This window comes from Sipha flava, unplaced genomic scaffold, assembly GCF_003268045.1.
Source record: "Sipha flava isolate LNK unplaced genomic scaffold, YSA_version1 50160_pilon_pilon, whole genome shotgun sequence".
Taxonomy (NCBI): Eukaryota; Metazoa; Arthropoda; class Insecta; order Hemiptera; family Aphididae; genus Sipha; species Sipha flava.
In genome coordinates, this window is record NW_020273367.1 from 16,566 (window position 1) to 31,633 (window position 15,068).

The window sequence follows — 15,068 nt, forward strand, 5'->3', positions numbered from 1 at the left end:
CAATAACATTATATGTATGTTATATTATACTGTATTATGACATGAATTTATGTAAACATTATATTAATAAATAACTATATACAAAATGAGTTTTTGCTATTTCATACATACTTAATCTTAATAAAAATGCCATCAAATACTTAGTACCATACTAACATCCATAGTGTATACACAACAGACCCAACTTTTGAAGATATAAGTTATAAATTATGTAAAAAAGTAACGAATTTCTGTAGTTATTAAGCTAATTCCTATAGAGTAATCGAATGTTTTGCCAACCAGCAATATGGCGCCCATATGATAATACACTGATAAGCGCTTGAAATCTGGCTTCACTTTTTCCTATGTGCAACGTCCCGAGTACCTTATCTAGTATAATATAGATATCTGTGACTAGTGATATCATTAGCAGTGACATGATGATAAAAATTATGTTAATCACTTGATGAATTTAATTTCAATTCATTAATCTACGTAGTATCTACCTTAAAGTAATTTTCCATTGACAGCCAGGGTCGGATTAACCTAGGAGCAAAAGGAGCATTTGCTCCAGGGCGGCATAAATAAAATAGCCTCAAAAAAATTATTTAAGATCATCCTAAATACAAGAAAAAATGTCCAATTTATCAATTTTATGTACAGAATCTGATTTAGTTGAGGAAATGAAGTGAGAAGAACTAACATAAAAACTTGTTAACTAATAAATCCATAAAAAAATATAATTAAAGAAAAATAAATAATATTTTAAAAAAAAGTAATAATATATAATATATACATAGTTATATAGTTATAAGTTTTTTTTAATTGGTGTTAATATTAAAAATTACTTTAATTATTATCTGTATATTTGGAACTAATTTATTAATATTATAATTGTATTTTCTCAATATTTTCCATTAGTTTAAAAAAATTCTTTGCAAAACTATTCTGTGACATTAAGCATATTTATACTTTTAAGTTTAAGTCAGAGGCGTATTTAGGGTGGTAATATGGGTGTTAGAACACCCTCCCCTCGATTGTATTTTATGGTATTTCACCAGATTGCAAACTTACAGCGTGATTTGAAGAAACGTTGTATACAACTTGTAGATTTTACATATACTGTCTTAATATAATCGTTTTCATTTATATAATAATTTACATAAATATGGTATTCATTAATGTAATACGGGAAGGGGGATAGCCCCCCCCCCCACTTACCATAAATCTATTAAATTTTAAAATACCCACGTTAAATGAATCTTGGGTACGCCACTGGTTTATGTTGATTAATTATTGTATCTAACGTATATTTTATAATAGTATTTTATTTTTTTAATTTATACATAGAAACAATGAATTTTTTTTTTTTTTTGTTTCACTAAAATTTTATTTCTTTGAGGTGGAGGTGGCAATCATTGTTTACTCCACGGCGGCATCGTCCCTTAATCCGGCACTGTTGACAGCGAATATTTAAAGTAGAAAATTAATTTATAAATATTCAGCCGAAAAACAAGCTGCTATTATAATGTAAAATTAAATTATTTTATTTTCCCTAATGTGGACGTGATTTATGATTTCATCTTTATTGCGTAGACGGAGACTAAATAAAAATCACCTCTAATATTAGGTAGTATTACCTATTATTTATTTTATACTTTATATGCGTTTGAAAAACAAGATAATTATAAGAAATAACCTATTTAGACGCAAGTAATCAGAACAGATAATGGTTGACATATATAGATAATTTTGACATGGTTTTTAAATTGTATGATAGACATTTGAATGCACAATTCATATTTTAATGGGATTCTTCTTCCACAGACATTTTTCTTCGTAGTGATAAACGTCACTACATATAATAATAGGTGCGGATTTCAAATGTCTGTATTGTACGTAAAATATACATAACTATTACAATCTATATAGTAATATAATTGACAAAACTTTTATTAATATATTGTGTACACATATAGGTATTATATATAGTATAGCCACGGATAAAGAGAAATGTCTAGTTATTTGTACCTTATGATATTTGGTAGATACCGACGATTTCTAGTGAATCAAATTATTAGGCGATAACGAAGATATATTTATATATATATATATATATATAAATATTAATTTTTTCACCAACAATGTCATATTAAATTACCAATGCTATTTTCATGACGATCGACAGCATTACCAAAATTAACTTAGATGTTCGGGCTGGGCTTATATGAACTCGACGTTTTCCTTCGCCTTTCATACACCTCGTTTTTCGTGTTCGTCAAAATTTATTGATTTCTGTTGGAGTTACTATACACAATGGCTGTAATCCGTCGCATTTTCATCCTCAACGAAAAACACCGACCTATTTGCGATTTTGCCGACGAACGCCGAAATAAAAAAAAAAAAAAAACGTGAACTTCTAATTTTACCTCGATTTGATTAGAATAGGCTATAATGGTGTCGGGAAACGTTGCGTCTATACCATAATATTATGAAAATAATTATTTTACGTTGATATTAATATAGTTCCTACTTAATTTAATTACCTATTCAATATAAATAATTAAATTTTATATATTAGGTATATAATCATTAGATATCAATATTGTTACAACGCATAAATCTATTAGGTCCTAGTTGACTCCTGTGGCAATTTCTAACCGAGGAAAATGAAAGATGTAAAGTCTTCCAATGTATTATGATTTTTTGGAAGAATTATTTATCATTAAAAACTGTGTAAAACAAATAATAATAGTAATATAATAAATTATCGCCTATCGAAAAATTATCAGGAGGGTGAGCGTTCAGTGTGTTATTAGTATGACCATATTATAGCATTCAGAATTTTCAATTTTTATTCGTATCATCAAATTATTTTTGAGTATACATTTTTTACAATATGTCTATAGCACTGACACATAATTGTGTTTGTTGTATGCCAATATGGCCATATTATAATTTGTATTTATAATTATAATCAGTTTATTGAATTTGTCATTAATAGTTTTAAATGATTAATTTTTACATTACCAACCTTTTTTTTTATTATTATTATATTATCACCTATTCATTTTTTGAGTCTCGTATAGATGCTGTATATATGTTAAATTTTTATACTAAATACTAATAGTTAAATTATATTAAAACTACCGAGATTACGATATGTTTATAAATATTGATAAATTAAACAATGCTGTTATTATTTATATAAAATTTTATGATGGGAAAAACAATACAATACATTTGTAAAGGGCGGCATTCCAAAATCTACTCCTGGGCGATATATTTGTCATAGAGATGTAATGTATATTAGAATAATTGAATTATTCGAATATATGAATATTCGAATTCGAATAGGCCCACCGTAAATGGTTCAAATATTTGAATATTTGAACATTTGAATAATTCACATCACTGATTTGTGATATATAAGCACTTCTACTATAACATACATTAAATACATAAAGCAGTCTTACCTTTTTTTTTTTTTTTTTTGTTTTCATGGCTGACGAAGTTTATAAGGGTCGCGAAAAATGTATGGTGTTAGAAAAGTGGGTCACGAGTCGAAAAGGTTGAAGACCACTGATTTATACGGTGGAAAGGGCTGTAAATACTAACAAACAATTGAAATTTTAACATTTTTTTTTTTACAGAAATAGAAATTAAAATTATTTAAATAAATTGATACCGTCGCAAATAGATAGTATACCGTCAATAATTACCTCATAGTAAATACACTTATCGTCTTATCGTCTTAAAACTTAATGTCTATTAAAAGATAAGGACAAAATTAAAACCTGTAAAACTTATTACCAGGGCTAGAATTTGTATGCAACAGCATGTTTATTATTGTGACTTCTGATTATTGATTTTGTCAATAATGTCTACGAATCACCTCATGATGAGATAAATGTTTATTTTGCATATTTTTGTATATTTTGGATAGAATGCATATTATTGCATATATCGAATAAAATTAATATTATTGCATATTTTGATTATAATAATGTAAAAAATGAATGTTTTATAGTATATTTCTTAATTAATATTTATAATTTAATTTCGTATTAAACTCTAGTCCTGCTGTTTAAAGTATAAAACTTGGTTTTTTTATCAGACATAAATTTTATTTTATTTTTCGATTATAATATATTAAGACAGCCAACCACTGATGTATTTCAATAAATAAATATTTTTTTGTAACTATATTTTTGTGTTCTTTTATAAAAATTTAAATGCATATTTTTGCATATTTTGGTAAATAAAATCCATATTTTATAATTTTTTATTGTATAAAAAATCCTAGCTCTGCTAATTATATTTAATACTTCTGCTTGAGACTTGAAAGTATACGTAGTATACCCGTGCATTTTTAAAATAATGTTGAGAGCTTACGACGTATACGTATTAAACCTTATAGGAACACCACTGATTATAATAAAAGATCTAATCACTGCAATAACCATTTACCGAGTCACTAAAAGTGTTCCCATGTACCTATAATTGTTTTACTTCAAACGACTTTGCTATAGTAGTTATCGCGGAACCTTTTTTCATCTCATTGGTTTTTCAACCAACAATATTTTCGATGAACATTTTGAACAACGAATAATGGTATTCTCGCCGATGGCTGTGTATAAATCGATTCGCTTAGATGGCACGCGAAAAATAGTATCTAAATTATAAACGGGAACAGGACCGAATCGTTTTTGTGTTTCAAAAAGTTATTTCACAGAAACACGAGCCCTCCCACACCTCCTATCCATCGGGACCATATATTGAGCGCGTTCAATATATTACCAACGGTTCGTCGTTGCAACGATTATTTCTCGGGCATTCCCGGTATTCGTAGCCGCGCGCACGGCATTCGTCCCATGGAGGCGCAGTGCACGGCTGATAAACACACACACACACACACACGCGCGCGCGCGCACACACACAGACACATGCACACACACATACACACACTGTACGCGTCGCGGTGGAGGCAATTGTACGCGGGGCGCCGTAGATAGCGCGCGCGCAAAAACGTACGAGTGCGAGCGTTCGCCGAACGGAGACCGATAAGCGGAACACAGGGTTTTTAGACGCGTATTCGGGTCATTTGTCGCCTGCCGTTTCATGTCGTTTTACCGTTGACGCGCATCTGCCCGCTAACGCTTCGTTATGGTCTTCGTCGCGTAAACGTTGTTGAGGTTCCGCTGCCGTTGTCGTCATACACGCCGCTAACAGCTGCTGCTGCTGCTGTTACTCCCTAGCCGGGGACGCATAGTGCGACGGCGGAAACTCACTCGTTTCCCGCTCTGTCCGGTCGAACCGTTGCCGGCGTCATCACAATTTCGTCCCGTGCGCCCGTGCGCCCGCCGACCCACCTCAGATGGCTCCGACGTCCAGCTCCTATCGCACGTCGAATGGCGGTGACAAGTTCTCCGTTGGTAAGTAGCATTGATTTTTTTATATTATGTTTCATTGGTTCGTAAGTCTTCACCGATGTTCGCCGCCGCCGCCGCCGCTGCCGACGACGCGTTAAATAGCGTCTGCGCTTGCCGCTGTTAGTCGTTCCTGTTGTAGGCGACCGTTTTCCGTCGTCGTCGTGCCCTCCCCTAAAACGGTCGTCGCGCATCGCGTCTCATGTTGGACCGAATCGTGTCGTTCCAGCTGTCTCCACTTAGCGTTTCGCGCGATTCGGGCGTGCCATTGCGGCAGCACTTCTTTGTTCGGTTCCCGGCTCGCGCCGCCCACTCCGTGTCGCAACGTTCCGAGATCATGCAGTAGGCACGCGCGCAGTCTTCCTATTGTAATATTGTCGTTTTCACCGTGTTTTCCATGAGCTCGGACCGCTTTTGTATTCCGCCGAGGTGGTGGTGTAGTTTCTCGTGTGCGTTCAGAATAAATAACTCTAGATAACCTGTTTATGGTGTTTTTTGTTTTCTTTTTCATTTGGTTTTTTTTTTTTTTATAATTTATTTGGTTTTTCGAGTTACATTTTGACAACTTTTTCTCATACCATTCTTCAATCAGATAACCAGTCATACCACTAGAGCTGTACTGGTCGTGCCGCCATTGCTCGTTAATAACGTTTTTTTCTATATGTGTTGTTCATCTGCTCCATTTACGGTACTTTAATAAAAATCGTATATAATAGAAAGTAAACATGTGTTGCTTTTTCAGTATTTTTTTTACGGTAAAGTAGTACTTGGATTATGAACGATTTGTTGAAATATAATTTTATTATGACTCATTTATCATCATTGTACCTAATTATCAGTATCAAATTCTTATAATAGATGTTTCAAACATAAGATTTAAAGTCTTCCGAAAGAGTAAGAATTAAATATGAGAGTGAAAAATCCTCAGGCTAACTTTATTTTACCTGCAATTTAGTTTTAATGTATATGTTTTGCTGCAAGTTATTGGATAGGACGTTAACCAGTATTGAAAATCAAATTTGAAATGTAACAATATGTAATCTAATAGTATTTATTAAGGAATAATAATATAAAGATATTGTCAATACCTGTATTAAACATTTTGAAAGTTTGATGTTTACTTTAAATCTTTGAACTTACAAACTAATTTAGAAATCTATATACTTTTACTCATGTTTTATAAATAATAATACATTTGGTGATAGTCATTGTTAATCTATTGGGATATTTTTTTTAACTACAATTTTACTTTATTACATTTTTGACATAAATTGTTTTATTTTTTAGGACAAATTGTATGGTGTCTCTGGATGGGAAGGTATTATAAGGCTAGAATATTGCAAAAAGTGGTGCGGTATCCAAACTTTCAACGTTATTATATGGTTCATTATATAAAGTTTTCAAGAAGGTAATCCATCTGTAATTTTACTTTTTAAATAGATATTAGATCCTATTTATGTATTTTAAAATTATTCATGTTTAATAACTGAAATTTATAGTTGGGATTCTGGTGTTGCTGAAAGCAGGTTATTGTCCTGCACTAAAGAAAACAATAAAAGCGTTCAAAAGTCAAATCTCAAACTCTGGTAAACACATTTTTAAATTGTATACATTTAATTCTTTGTTCATTTATTGGTATTCATTTTTGCAGGCATGAGATAAAAGAAAGACGTAAAATGGAAAAAGAAAAACTTGAATTGACCGTAAGTCTATTAATTGTATAGCTAAGAAAGAATATAGAATATTTTAAGTGAGAGAAATCTTGAGTAAACAAATTAATATTAAGAAGTATAAAGTTATTGTTAAGTACATGGCTAGTATATTTAATATTTATTTATTTTATTTTACTTACATTTAAAAATAATTTTATTGTAATTAATTAAATTGGTAAAATTGAATTTAATTTGGTGTTATAATTAAAGATTAGTGTTAAGTTTCTGTTAAGTTTTATATTTTTGAATTAATTAATTTATACATATTATAGCTGATTAATTATAAACAAGATAAACAAATAAAAAAAATATTATAAATAATAAAAATGTAATTAAAATAAAAAATTAATAAATAATCAAACAGTTTATACATATAAATTAATTAATTAATGCTTAGCCTGGAAAAAATTATATTTGTAAAGTATGATCAATTTTGAATTAATCATCATCAGATACATACAAAGTCAATAAATTCATGACTGAATATGAAAAATTAAATGAATTTAAGGACTGAGAAAATATGTTTTACATAGAAATAATTAATTTTAATAGTGAAATTATTTAAAATGAGTTCCGATTAGAAATAGATTTAAGAAGAATAAATTAATTTTGTTACTTTATTATTTATTATTATCTAAAATGTATTCATACAATATATTATTTTTAAATTTGATTTGTGTGTTTAAAATATTAATAAAAGTTATTTTTCTTTATTTAATTGTATATGTGTAATTTCTAAAATGGAATTAATGTAAATGTTATTTTGAATATTTAATATTTCTAAGTTTTTATTGATATCAAAATGTATATTTTAGTTTCTTCTAAAATATGTTCAACAAAATTTGAATTGGGAGCAGTCTTTAATTTTATTTCAGAAATGTGTTTTTTAGATCTTATTTTAAAATCTCTTTTTGTCTTACCTGTAAAAAATGTATTACAATTATATTTATGTTTATGTATAATAAGTTCAATATGTTAAAATAATTCAATTTAACTAGCTTAAGTTTATTTACAGTTCTTATAAGAACTTTAAATCATCTATCTCATTAAAAAAATAAATAATCTCTTTGTAAAACGACTAATTTTTCTTAATGTATTCCTTTATTTATTTTTTCATATTCAGTTGTGATATTATTGCCTTTGTACCCAATGAATTTTTAATTTGAACTGGTTGTTCATTACAAATGTAATATAATAAAGCTAAGCATTTCTTTATTTATTTATATATTAATTAAATATGATTAAATTATTCAATACAATAACCTAATTTGACTTAAATATTGATCAATTTAAATTTTTTGTTTGTATATCAACTAGTTATAATAATAAATAAATTAATTAGTAAATAATATATATTTATTATACTGACAATGTTAATCCTATTAATTAATTTTTATAAAACTAAATCTATGCATTTTGTCAATATCATTACCAAGAACATATATATTCATAAATCATCATTAAATAAAATATAAGATATTTAAGATTAAAAATGTACTAATTGGAAATTATATTTTTTTGTGAAACCTATATATAACTTTAGACTAATAGATAAACAATTTTACAGTTAAAACTTTATTTTCATCTCATAAGTATTTGGTTTTTGTGTTTTTGATATCATAATAGTGAACAATTTTTATTGTTTTAATGTAATACATCATTGTAGAGATCTTGATTTATTTCCTACTTCTAAATTAAATAAATACATTGTCTGAAATTTCTAATTTGTCATTGATTTTTTGATAAAAATTGTCTTATAGCTGTGAATCAATAGTTGTGACTGGCAAAGAGAAATCATATGATTTTATGTTGAAAGATAGATTTTTACAAAATAGAGAATTATTTTTACATTTTATTAAATAGTTAAATATTTTTAAAGTTATTTTATTTAACTAACGCAGAGATATAATTTTATAGAAATAAACAACCCTATTTCCTTTTATCTTTTAATATTGTTTAATAATTAATCCTTTTATTTAAAAAAAATATGTTACTTAGTGACTTTACTTACTTATTTTTATGTATAAAAGTAAAAGATTTTCTAATTGTTATTATAATTTTTTTTTTTATGGATCAATTTTTTTAATCTTAAATTAAAATAGACCAATTTATTATTATCTGGTTTTATATCATCTCTGATTTATTGATACTTCTCTGTTGTTAGATTTCTAATATAGAAATTAAATCTTAAATAATTAATAAATGTTAAATATTGTTTGTTTGGAAAAAAAAATATTATTATTATAATTATAATTTTCTTATTCATTATTATCAAATCATAACATTATAGATATATTGTTTTATTGTACATAGTATGACTAAATAATGTTTCATTGCATATATATAGTGTGATTAAATAATATGTTATCGTAATTACCATTTCCTTTTTTCAGAATGAACTTGAAAAACCCTTGGAATTGCAGAGGCAACCACGTGTAGATCTCTGTCGTTTGAGTTATCCTATGACAAGAGATACTTTGATATATGGTGACAAATGCAATAGAATACTATTGAAACAGAAATCTCAAACTATAGAAAAATTAAAAGATGGCAAAAAATCAGCTTCAAAAAATACTGTTGCAAACAAAGGATCTGCCAAAAAAAAAGTAATAATATTACTTTAAAAATATTTATATTTTATCTATAATTGTCTATATTTTTAATTAATTTCTTTAATGTTAATAATATTGATTATTTTCAGATAAAATCCAAAAATCTTATTGAAAAAAAACTAATACTAATACAAGAATTAGAAAATAAAGGTATTCAATATATTTTTCCAATAACTATATGGCACTTTTTAATTTCTTAAATTGTGTTTAAAATAAATCCATATATATGTATTTTAATTTTAAGATGATCAAGAATATCATGAAGGTCCCACAACATCAAGAAGTTCAAATCATAGTCTTACTAAAAAAGGTTTGATAAATTCTCCTGACAAAATATCTTCAAGACTTCGAAGTAGAACTAATAAAACAACTCGCAAAGGTATAATCTAGGGCTTCTTTAGACTCATAATAAGTATTTATTTAATTAACTACTTTAAAATTAATATTATAAAATTAAAAAAGGGATTTTACAAAAACAATTTAAATTTTATATTTTTCTTTTAAAATATTAGCATAAATTGAGCTCTAAGACTTTTTGGTACTTCTACATTTTATTAATGACTTTTAATTTTGATAAAATGTCTGGGATGTATATTTATATGTTTGTAGTTCAAAGATGGTCATTGGTCAACTAATAGTGTATCAAGTTAATTGTAGCAATCAACTTAAATGTATTATGGTTTAAAAATATACTTTATAATTATTTTTTCATCTATGAAAATATAATTACTAGAAATTTTATTTAATTTTGATATCTAGTTTTTTTAAAAGTGTTTGTAATTTATAAAAATATAATTAATGTATTCAGGGCTTAAAACCGGTAACCGGTTTTATAACCAAAACCTATTTCCGACCAAAATAATTAACGATTTTTTCATGGTATTAATACTTGAATTGTGTCATAATTACATACTATTATAGTTGAAATTAATTTTCCAGCTATTTCTAAATATTTTTCCCGAATTAATGACCGTCGAGTATTGCTTATCTGTTGTGAATATTATATATATACATATAGGTCTAACTATTATTATTATATTATATACATTATAAATACCGTCATAAATGTCGTCTTCGTGGAGCGCTGATTCCTATTACAAAATAGTTGGTGGAATTGAGGCTTAGTTCATTTAATATTTATGATATTTTAATACTGTCGTTTTAATATCTACTCAACCAGGTTTTGGGGTACTGTATTATATACAATGTAACCAAAAAGTTCTGTGGCAATGTATCAATATTATTGTCAGCTTAGAAAATTATTATATTTAATTTTAGTTTTTTACCATTATAAAAAAGAAAATTATAACAATAAAATATTTTTATGCAATTTAGATTTTTGATTATCATTATCTTGATCATATGTTTTAAACTTTAAAGCAGTTTGAAAAAATAAATATTGAAATTTAGTGAAATCAATCAAATTAAAGCATATTAAGTTTTTGATTTTATAATAATAAAAGTTTTATTATGAACCCACGAATCGCCTAAATAAACTGTTAAAAATATGATTAAAAAATTGAAAAATATGTTTTTAAAAACCACTTTGAACTGGTAACCGATTTCCAAAAAACCTTATCACTGGCTTTTAAATGATTAACGGATTTTATAGTTTTTGAAATATCCTTAAAGAAATGGTTACCAGTTACCATAATATCAAAATTAAACGATAATCAGTTACCGGTTTTAAAAAATGTTCAGTTCCTACTGGAGCTGATTACCAACTTAATTAGGAATGGTTTTAAGCCCTAATTTAATTAATTGATCAAGTGATACTACAGGTAATACTTAGGATGGAGGATAAGTTATGATGTAAAAATAATATTTAATTTTCTTTATTGTATTTTCTTTTCTTTATATTTTCTTATAACTTTTTTTTTTTTTATAATTGATATAAAACTGTACTTATATTATTGATTAATTAATTGACCAATAAAATTATAGATTTAATTTATGTATTGATTTTAATAGTATTTGGGTATAATTATATGGATTTTCTTTTTAACTAGCATTTAAAATATTTAAACATAATAGGTATCTGCACCTAAAATGTATTTTTGATTAATTTCACTATCATTTATTATTATTTTTATATAAATAATTTTTATAATATGGTTTGAAAATTATAATCATGTTATAATGTACAACATTGTTTTATTAAATACCATATTTTATACAAGCATTATTAATTACAATTTTAATTTGATTTATTTATTTTTAATTAATGGTATTCATACTACTCATGTATCATCTAATTTTTTTATTAAATGTACTCAAATGCTTCTCATTAATAAATACTCCAGAAATTATCTTAATAAAAAATAAAATTTATCATTATTATGTTTTTACTGTTATTTGATGGCTTTTTAGTCTATTTCCACTTAAATTATTTCATACATATGAAGGATAGTTAGAAAATACAAACTTCAATGACAAAAAAAAAAAAAAAAGACTATTCTAATATTTTAAAGTTCCAATTTGTTTTTTTCTCTTTTTTTTTCCCCAGGCCAATTGTAATTACTAGATAATGCGTTAAATTGTCATATAATCTACATAACAGCAGGTATTTTGGTGTTTTGTCTTTAAAAAATTTCGATTAAACATCTTATTTTTGTATCTTATTCAAATTTTCATATTTAATTTATTAATGATTTTAAAAGTTTTATTTATGAAAATTTTAAACAATAAAAAACAAATCATTGAAATCAAGTATTAAAAGAATTATTACAAATAAAAAGTATTCAGAAAACTTTATTGGAAAATAAGTTATGTGTGGAAACATATAATCCATAATTAAAAATCTAAATAAAATGAATTTCATTATAGAAGAATTACTTTAAAAAGTTAAAAGATAATATGTTATTCAAACATACAAAATTAAGTACAAATTTTAAATGTAAAAATGTAAGGGCAAAATTCATGAAATAGAAAACCCAACATATTTTTAATAATCAAGTTGAATAAATTTATTGATTACAAACTAATCAAGAAAACATTTTTGGTTTGCATTATTTTCCAAAAGCAATTGTCTGAAAATTGTCAGTTTGAATGTTAATTTTTATTTATTTATTATTTATTTCTCTATGAAATATGTTGATATTTTGATGTATGATTAACAGTTTATGAAATGTATTAACAATAACTATTCTATGAGTCAATGTTTTATTATTGATAGTGTTTGAGAACAAAGAATACAGTAAATCAACAACTACAACATTAATCTAATATTCACTGATATAGAAAATTTAAAATGATAGAATGTTTAATACATAAGTACTACATGGTTATTTTATTTATTCTTAATAACTGATGAGGGTAACCTTTTATAGCATTCAAAATAATTGTTAAAATAATAACTATAGTGTTAACATTCATTTTTATCTTAGACCAAGTACTATTTTATTTTAATTATCCTAACATTAATGTTATTTATGAATTCTAAGGAAACTATGGTAATAAGAAATTACAAAAAAATGCATCAAAAGCTAAATCGATACTTGTGTTTGATAATAAAAAATTGAATAACTATAATAAATTAGGAAAAACTATAAGAAAGTTATTTTATCAATGTTTTATCAATTACAATATTATTCATGCCCATAGGAGAAAATTTAGTAAAAAGTTCAATTTTGCTGCAACAGTTTGAAAATGGAGAATGCGACAACAATGATATTAATATTTTGTTTGACAAAAAGGATATTGTAGACTGCAATCAACAAGGTAATTACATTTTCAAGACTTTATGTTTTATTATATTAAAATCAAGAATTTTAAATTTATTAAATTGTTTTTAATTATGTTTGTTTTGTTTTCTTTTGCTAATTTTGAACTTTATCCATGTTATAATTCAATGTATTGAATTTGATTCAATATGATTTATAACTTTATTTTTTATTGAGAAAGAATTATAACTTATTAATATTTGTTTTGTTTTAGCATATTCATCTAATGATAATCCTACTGAAATTGAAATAAATTCTGTAACATCTGTAGCAATTCAATCAAGAATTAAAGAAAAAATTAATAACGAAAATAGTGACATAACCAAAGGTATGCTTATTATTTGATTCTACATTTATATGATTTATATTACTATAGTTATTATTATCATATAATATTTAAAGGAAAAGGTCGCCAAAGTTTAAAAATTCATAAAAGACTTAAGAAAAGAAGAAAATTTATAGATATAGATCTTTATATTGATAAAGATGATGTTATTGTTGGTAGCCATCGATTTGGTGAGTTATTACTCTTAAATTTTCTATTTAATTCATTAATTAATTGTTTTACTTAATTTGAATGAAAAAAATAATTATTCAATCACAATTAATATTTATAGGACAAGGTTTTGTGTATTTTTCTTATTAGTATAATTCAATAAGGTTATTAACCTAAGCATGGGGAATTTGTAAAAAATGTGTTACATAGAGTCAAAAATTTTAAACCTGTTTAAAAGTTGTTTGCTAGACTCAATGGTTTTTAGTTTGTGTATAATTTTATTTGAGTTAACAAGCATTTTTATACAGAATTTTATTTTTTATTTTACTTTCAGTGATAATGGCAGTGATATATAAACTAATTTATTTACATTATTATAAAAATTAAATACAGTATTCAAATTATAGTTGTCAAATTCTATCTGTAAGTCTTTGTGCAAATGAGCAACTATTTAAACTAATAATAATATCAATTATGGTTTAATATTGGATGTTGCGCATTGTAGAAATAAGATTTAAAAAAAAAAAAAATTATTAATTTGTAAAAATATACTGAAATGCTTTATCAAAAAAAAATTTAATTATAGTTTTATACATAGTACTAGTAATTATTTTTTTGGATTTGTCTTTTTTTGCTTTTTCTCATTATTTTTAATTTTAATATAAATGTCACTATTAAAAAAAAAAAAATTAACCACCAAGTACAAATCAAATATTTTATACTCAATTTTTTAAATTTGTTACTTATTTTTTTCAGTGAATGGAGAAAATAAATGTCCTACATTGAATGAAAAAAATCGAAATGAAAATATACTTAATGTGGAAACTACATCTGAAATCATGAATACTGAGATGAAATCATGCAATGAAACAAATATTTCAAATTGTATGTTAAAAAGCCTTTAATTGTTTTTACTTCATTATTTTTAATTTTCATATTTATATTACTATTAAAAAAAATAAACCACAAAGTACAAATCAAGTGTTTTATATTCATTTTTTTAAATTTGTTTCTTATTTTTTTTCAGTGATTGAAGAAAATTGTTTTACATTGAATGAAATAAATCAAAATGAAAATATACTTAATGTGGAAACTACATCTGAAATCATGAATACTGA

The 15,068-nt window shown here is 25.5% G+C and overlaps 1 protein-coding gene across 1 annotated transcript; it reads left to right on the plus strand.

Annotated features, from left to right (window-relative positions):
• Window positions 1-4,960: 4,960 nt before the first annotated feature.
• Window positions 4,961-14,835, plus strand: LOC112690373 (the record flags this gene model as incomplete). The annotated part of the gene is made up of 10 exons (XM_025564378.1): window positions 4,961-5,414; window positions 6,696-6,816; window positions 6,908-6,994; window positions 7,060-7,111; window positions 9,514-9,726; window positions 9,977-10,042; window positions 10,342-10,378; window positions 13,336-13,452; window positions 13,669-13,782; window positions 14,707-14,835. Coding segments are annotated over exons 1-10 (994 nt in total), but the record flags the coding sequence as incomplete, so codon positions are not given.
• Between the last annotated feature and the right edge of the window lie 233 nt (window positions 14,836-15,068).